Below are 7,780 nucleotides of genomic sequence, written 5' to 3' on the forward strand. Positions count from 1 at the left end.
ATACGCACTCATGCACACACACACACATATATGTGTGTGTGTGTTCCTCGTTTTCTATGAAAAACAACGATTGTCACTTATTTTCCTTTGCTGAAATTGGCAACCCTAGCAGAGGTCAAACTAGAGGTCACAGCTGCAGTAGTTGGTCCTGTAATAAAACATCAGCACAGAATCACCTGCTTTCTCTCTTAATATTAATTACTGCAGAGATAATCAATCATTTTGAAGAATTAAGTGGCCAATTGAGAGAATCGATTCGTCTGAATCTCATGAAACCTGTCAAGGACACGTCCAGGTCACATTTCAGTTCAAAACTGTAATTAGTAAGTAATATTTAGCATGTTTCATTGAATGTTTTTAGGGGCATTAAACCCTTTTGCATTGTGACATTTACCCCTCAAATCTAATTTCTGACATATGAGGAAAAGGCAAAAAATGAAAATAATTCTCAACACATGAATGCAAAAATCTATGTTAATCATAATATGTATAAAATAACTAAAATCATCATATTATCATCATAAAATGTACCTGAGAGAAATGTATCATATTGCATCAAATAAAAATGTATTGTAGGCAATTGTAGTAATAAGAATCAAGTAACAAAATATCACTGTAAATAATTGTAATTACCAAAAAAATAAATAAAACTAAATTCTAAAACATTACAGTAAAGCAAGTTTAGGGAGTAGGAGTGTATTTAATTGTCATGAAAATAGCAATGCAAATGAAATGAATAGCTGTAAAATAGTCCTTATTTCCTTTATGCAAGATATGATTTCTTTTGATTTTGAGGTGAAATGTTTGTTTGTTGTTTATAATTTAGTGCCATGCCAGCGACTGAGACAGCGAGAAACAAGTGAAAAAGAGTAAATAAGAAAATAAATATCACATTCCTTTATCCTGCCATATTTTACTCTACAAACTGGACCATCTTGTGTGTAGTTTATTCTCTTTATTATCTTCAGGTCATATTCTCTAGCGTCCCGCACCATCAGCAGATTGAGTTTGTGTCCCAGAGCTGCGTAACAGGGATCACACTGATTAAAACTGCAGTTCAACTCCAGACCTGAAGAACAAAACACACACACACACACACACACACAATGAAATGTACCAAAATCTACAGACATCATGAACTAAAATCAGGAACAAATAGTATGACCACCTGGTAATTGCTCCATTGCAGGATGTAGATATGATTTTGTGGGACACGTGTATGAGAGAGAAATGTATTACTATTATACTATATAAATACTGATTTACATTAGTGGGAATGCGGAGGGAGAACAAACTGCAGGGCAAAACTAAAATAAGCCTAATGTTAGTGTAATCTATCAGCACATATAGTCACGTAGCCTACCAGACATGAGTGTCATGTCATAAAATATTTTAATATGACTGAATTTGTGTTTAACATGATCACAATTTGACACAAACATTGTAAGTTGCTAATTTACTAATGTTTACTAAAGTTTTACTAAAGTTACTAAATACACAGTTATTCAAACAGTGAATAATACAGAAAGCAAGCATAGAACACTATCATATCTAATATTATCACTGATTATAGTCTAGTGCGAGTTTAAGCATTTACAAAATAATCCCCGCTATAATTAATGAAGCTGCCTGCACTGTGAAATTAATCTCTTATATCATTTATTTGTGTTTGTAGGAGCAAAGAAAGCAAAGTTTCCTTACTTTGGCAAAGGAAAACCAGTCTCCTCTTGGCTTATATCAAAATCCTCTGACATTTTTCTTTACTAATCCTCGTTTTGTACTTCTAATTCATGATTCGTGACTTCTAATTGCTCTCTCCTCTGCGCTTCTGCATTCCTACGTCATCCGCTGGAACGCCACTCTCTCGTGAACACAACTATGACAGTTAGTGGAAGCTATAGATTACGGTTTATAAAGTTTTAAATATGGATATTATTCTAACACAAACGCATCGATTCGCTTCAGAAGGCCTTTATTAACCCACAGGAGCCGTGTGGAGCACTTTTATGATGGATGGATGCACTTTATTGGACTTCTTTTGGACTATTGAAAAATAACACCCATTCACTGCCATTATAAAGCTCGGAAGACCCAGGACATTTTTTTAATATAACTCTGATTGTATTCGTCTGAAAGAAGAAAGTCATAGACAGCTACGATGGCTTGAGAGTGAGTAAATCATGGGGTCATTTTCATTTAAATGCGTTTTACCGGATTCAGTGCATCTTGAACTTGTAAGATCTGGCAGGTTTGATCAGAATGCTCTTATCCAGGATGTGTCTAGAAGTAGTTCTGGTTGGAGTAGCTGTATTTAATGACTTTGATGAGTTCCACACTGATTCCTTTGCTCCGCTCACGCAGTCGTCATCAGCAGAGAAATCTCTCTCTATTAATGCATTGGCTGGTTATTTCCCTGCTCTATAGAAGATGACAACTGCGCAAATGGATTTTTAAAAGCCAATCGCATCTTTTTTTATTGAGGTATTTTAATTTCAGGAAAGAAAAAAAAATAGAGCCTATAGATCCCTCGCTGCCATTATTATTATTAGGTTTCATTGTAATTTACATTATTTGTTGTAGCTCAGCACTCACACATCCTGGAATAAAATGCTGTAGTGTAGGTGACATTCATACCTGAGAAACTCGTATCATATTCTGATGTCTGTGTCGACGTAGAGGTCAAACTAGAGGTCACAGCTGCAGTAGTTGGTCCTGAAATAAAACATCAGCACAGAATCACCTGCTTTCTCTCTTAAAGGGGTCTTATGATGCGATTTCAATTTTTCCTTTCTCTGCCGGCCCCCGCATACTCTAGCCCCCGGCCTCGCTTTTCAGAACGATGAGCTTTGTAAAAATCGACGCGTTTCAGAAAGGCGGGGCATAGAGGAGAAACAATAATGTACAGTATGTGGAAAATAATGTGTTTTTGAACCTTAAACCACATAAACACATTTCATTACACAAAATACACAAAATAATGTTCATTTTAGCAACATCATATGACCCCTTTAATATTAATTACTGCAGAGATAATCAATCATTTTGAAGAATTAAGTGGGCAGTTGAGAGAATCGGTTCGTCTGAATCTCATGAAACATGTCAAAGACATTTCAGTTCAAAACTGTATTTAGTAAGTAATATTTATCATGTTTCATTGAATGTTGAATGTAAATAATTGCAATTACAAAAAAATGATAATAATAATAATTCTAAAACATTACAGTAAAGAAAATTTCTTCGGGAGTATGAATGTTTTTAATTGTCATAAAAATAACAATGCAAATCAAATGAATGGTTGTAAAATATTCCTATATTAAATATAATTTCTTTTGATTTTGGGGTGAAATGTTTGTTTGTTATTTATAATTCAGTGCCATGCCAGCGACTGCCAAGAAACAAGTGAAAAATAGTACAATTAAATAAATAAACAATAAATAAAAACAAAAAGGTTTTAAAGTTTATGTTATATTAAATAACTCACTTTATTAATAATCTTTCCTTAAGAATCAACCAAAAAGGAGAGTCCTAGAGGAGTTAAACTCATCACAATCCACCAAAATACGCTTCAGAGATACTGCATTCTGTCATAAGGGGATTCTGTGGTGAAATGTGACTTTTACAGGTTCTTGACAGGTTTTGTGAGATTCTGCATCACTCTTGTTGCTGTTGCTGTTGTCTAGCAAATACTTCATTCATGTATTAGAAGCTCACCAGTAGGACAGACTAGTCTAATGGTCTTCTGTGCGTGACTGACGTGGTTCTTCACGCTGCAGCTGATGTCTCCATCAGTTCCTTCATTTAGCTGAATGGTGGTGTTTCCATCCATCAGTGGATCTCCATTCAGAGTCCAGCTGTAGAGGAGCTGATCCCCCTCAGAGGAGCAGAACACTGACCTCTGATTGGAGGAGCAGATGATTGACACTTCCACTGAGCCAATAGGAGCTGGAGGGAGGGACACATGACAGTCACATGACAAACACAGAAGAATCTTGTTCTTCCACACGACTCATACTATTACTGGAGTCTGTAGTGTATTTACTGTGTGCTACAGGAATAAAAACCTTCCCAGAGATTCAACTGATTCATCTGCATGAGAGTGAGATCTTTGGAGAACATGAGACTGGAATGAGTCTGATGAGAGAGTTTCTGTACCTTCAACAATCACTTGAAGATCTCTAGATGTTTCTGTGCCGTCTGAGTTAGTGAGTCTTAATCTGTAATTCCCAGAATCTGCTCTGATCACACGGTTTATTACCACAGTCCCATTAATGATGGTCACTTCAGGTCTGTTATTATAAAGATCACATTCTTTCTCCTTTATCCTGCCATTCTTTACTCTACAAACTGGATCATCTTGCGTGTTATTTATTCTGTGATGTAACTTCAGGTCATATTCTCTAGCGTCCAGCACCGTCAGCAGATTGAGTTTGTCTCCCAGAGCTGCGTAACAGGGATCAGATTGATCAAACCTGCAGAACCGATCCAGACCTGAAGAACAACACACACACACACACACACACACAGGTTTATTTGACTATATTACTGAGCTCTTCTCATAGAACTCCATGTTTTTTATATGAAGTTAATAATATTTTCTGTCTCCTAACCCAAGCCCTAAACACAACCCTCACAGAAACCAGTGCAAAACACTAGAATTATAGCATAAACATCTTTTCTTAAAATGTTACTTATTTTTCGTAATTTATAATGAAACATGATTTTACTGATTTATAAGCCTTTTTAATTAGTGAGGTCCGGCTCACCAGTCAGTGTTCAAGAGGTTTTACTAGATTAGTGAGGATATTTTGTACTAGTATAGGCAAACCTGTACACACACACACATAGAGGTGGAGAGAGAGAGAGAGAGAGAGAGATGTACTAACACCTACAGACAGTCAAAGAGATACTGCCGGTATAAATGTCTTTCTCATCATTAATTAAAATCAGACACAAATTAAATTAGATTAATAATCATTCAGATCAAAGAAATTAATTAACAAGTGATGAACATTCATGTCTTGATCTTTAACACCTGAAGTTAGATGTTAGACATATATATAGAGAGAGAGCTGTACAAGAGGAGTAGCAGAATGACATGATGCAGTGAAAACAGGAATAGATCCACCTTTTTCAACATCAAATGTTAGCTTAGATTTCAAGATCTTTAAAGGGGTCATGACATGAGAAATCAAACTTGCCTTGATCTTTTGGCATATAGCTTAAAATATCCTCCTCATTATAAACAAAGCTTTTATATAATCAAGCTCAAAAACAGCTCGTTTGGAACTGAGGTGCCATGTGATGTCACAAGGGCACAGACATTTGCATAAACACCGCCTCCAGAGCAAGACATCGACGAATAGTCATAATTTCACCATAGGCCCCGCCCACTGGCGATCAGTCGCTTATCGGCTGACACTTGTTTACACTGAATGCGACACGTCAAATAGAACGAATTATAGTAACTGCCGCTGTCTTGCCTACACTGGATACAGTAACTGGACAGAGTTTGGTTTAAACAGCTCATTCATGACTTTGTACAGGCATCAGAAGGATCCCAGCATAAGGAACAAGCAGATGTTTGTTCGGAGCATTTTGTTTTGTAAAGGAGGCACAATGTAGCTAATGGAGAGTTTTCAAAGAAACATTTGTTGAATGACAGCTGCATCAGAAACGGCAAGTAAATGATTTCATAAGGTTTTGTGTGTAAATGACAGGTTTATGTTGTCAAAACACTCACGGTGCGAATCGTGCGGGGGCGTCGATACTGTTTCCTATGCAATGATGTTAGCCAATCATAACAGAGGCCGATTACTGACGAGCCTTAAAGGAGCCGCCACTTAAAACAGGTCATTTTAGACAGAGGGTTAGAATGAGGGTTGAAAAGAATCCTTTTTTCCACACACACACACACACACACACGCACACACGTACGTTTGTTTGTGCAAAAAACGTTATTAACATTATAGGTGAACTTCAAGGAACATATTAACATAATTAAAAAAAATCCTTTAAAAGGTAATGCATTTTTATCACTTAATGTTATTTGTATAGAGGTACAAAAATCAGCTGTTGTACTTTTCCTAAGAAGACTATATACAGACTATAATTATAAAAACTATTATTTAGATTTTACACAGATGCTCTTTTACTGTAACTAGACACTTCCATCTGACATATTATAATATTCCACCAATTCACACTGCTAAGACCAGAAAACGTATTAGACCACTGACGACATCTTTTAAGCAATATTACAGTCTTTTTATTTGAGAGATTGATCAGCAGCATGAGTTTGATGTGAAAGTGACTCACATGCAGCAGTTTGCAGCAGCAGCATCAGTCCAAAGATCAGCATCATTTCTCTAAAGTCCAGTCTCCAGCATAAGAGTGTCAGATCGAGTCTTCACTGACAGACAGACAGCAGCTCTACTGACACACCAGGAAATTACACCACTTTAACAAAGAAAGAAGAAGAGGAAGCTTTTCAGAGAGGGTCAATGTGGGTCAACAGTTCATTCTTAAATACCTAAAAAAAAAAAGACAAACTAACAAGATGTATCATTTCTAAATCACATTACTAAAAAGTGTCTGTAATTATTTTTGACACATCTTTGTTTAAAACCCAATAAACATAGAAATCAAAAGAGTTTATGAGCTCATCAAAGGCTTTTGGCAGATTGATTTCAAACAAGCTTCAGTATATGAGTATATGCAATATAAATAGCAGCTGAAATGCATTTGTGATTTGGATCCAAAAAAGCAAAGCAAATCAAATAAGTGAAACCCAGTGCAAAATAAACTTAATATATAAACTTCAGCATAACAGAAACTCTTTTAAACATCAAATATAACTCCACATTCAACTCTAATGGGTCTTTCCATTTTCATAAGATGCATAAAATAACCTTTAATTACATCTTTTACTCTCCTGACCTGATTTAGTTAATACAACAGAAATGATTCACGAACTAGGCAAATACATAAATTTCAGAAGCTGTGAGAAATATTTAGTGTACTCCACTAATATACAGTGTTAAGAAGAACAAATACACTTGTAGATCACTGCAAACTTCTCTTACTGTAATATTTTAATATTACAACACGTTTTCTGAAGAGACCGGATGACACTCATCAGAGCTCACAGTGTATTTATAAGAACAGTGCGCTGCTTCTGTGAGAGAAAAGGAAGTTTAGATCATTCACAGGTGTGTCCTTGCACAAGGACACAAAAATAGCTAACACATATATATGTGTTTTACTGTTATGGTGGGGACTTTCCATTGACTGATGTTTCTACAGTTTTATATTTTCATAAAGACATTATTTAATATAATAACAAGCTGTTTTTTTATAATAGCAGGGCTCATAATAAAACGAAAAATTGGCCATAAAAACCATTAACAAACATCTACTAAAGAAAACATCTGTCACGATTTGCACGTCTTCTGTCAACTTTTACCCAAGTCTGAATCCACAAGGTCTGACACAAAATGATCAATGATCAAAATGAGCTGCACTCAGAGTCAAATACACAGGAAAAAGCATCTTTTTTTTTTAAAGCTGCATGTGTGGTTTGAAAGTATATTTTAAAGCTCTCACTGATTGCTGCAGTCTGTAAAAACATTTCTGCTGATAAAGCAGCTCAGTTTGTTCTGAAATGATGAGACTGAGATCTCTGTCATTACTCAGGTTCACCACACGAGGTCTCCATCAGCATCTGTTGCCATAGTAAAAAAAAAAATACAAATATGAAAAACTTTCGAGGATTTACGATGCT

The 7,780-nt window shown here is 35.8% G+C and overlaps 1 protein-coding gene across 1 annotated transcript in view; it reads right to left on the bottom strand.

Annotated features, from left to right (window-relative positions):
* LOC107737807 (uncharacterized) overlaps positions 1 to 6,385 on the bottom strand; it is a 9,052-nt gene extending 2,667 nt beyond the window's left edge. The window contains exons 1-4 of the mRNA XM_016549427.1: positions 6,316 to 6,385; positions 4,153 to 4,488; positions 3,712 to 3,942; positions 2,635 to 2,712 (exon numbers count right to left, since the gene is read on the bottom strand). Coding sequence (XP_016404913.1) covers positions 2,635 to 2,712; positions 3,712 to 3,942; positions 4,153 to 4,488; positions 6,316 to 6,361 — 691 coding nt within the window. The 5' untranslated portion in view covers positions 6,362 to 6,385. The remainder of the gene's footprint in view (positions 1 to 2,634; positions 2,713 to 3,711; positions 3,943 to 4,152; positions 4,489 to 6,315) is intronic.
* Positions 6,386 to 7,780: the final 1,395 nt, after the last annotated feature.

The sequence above is a fragment of the Sinocyclocheilus rhinocerous genome, unplaced genomic scaffold (genome assembly GCF_001515625.1).
Source record: "Sinocyclocheilus rhinocerous isolate Xijiao unplaced genomic scaffold, SAMN03320098_v1.1 scaffold1696, whole genome shotgun sequence".
In the NCBI taxonomy this organism is placed as follows: Eukaryota; Metazoa; Chordata; class Actinopteri; order Cypriniformes; family Cyprinidae; genus Sinocyclocheilus; species Sinocyclocheilus rhinocerous.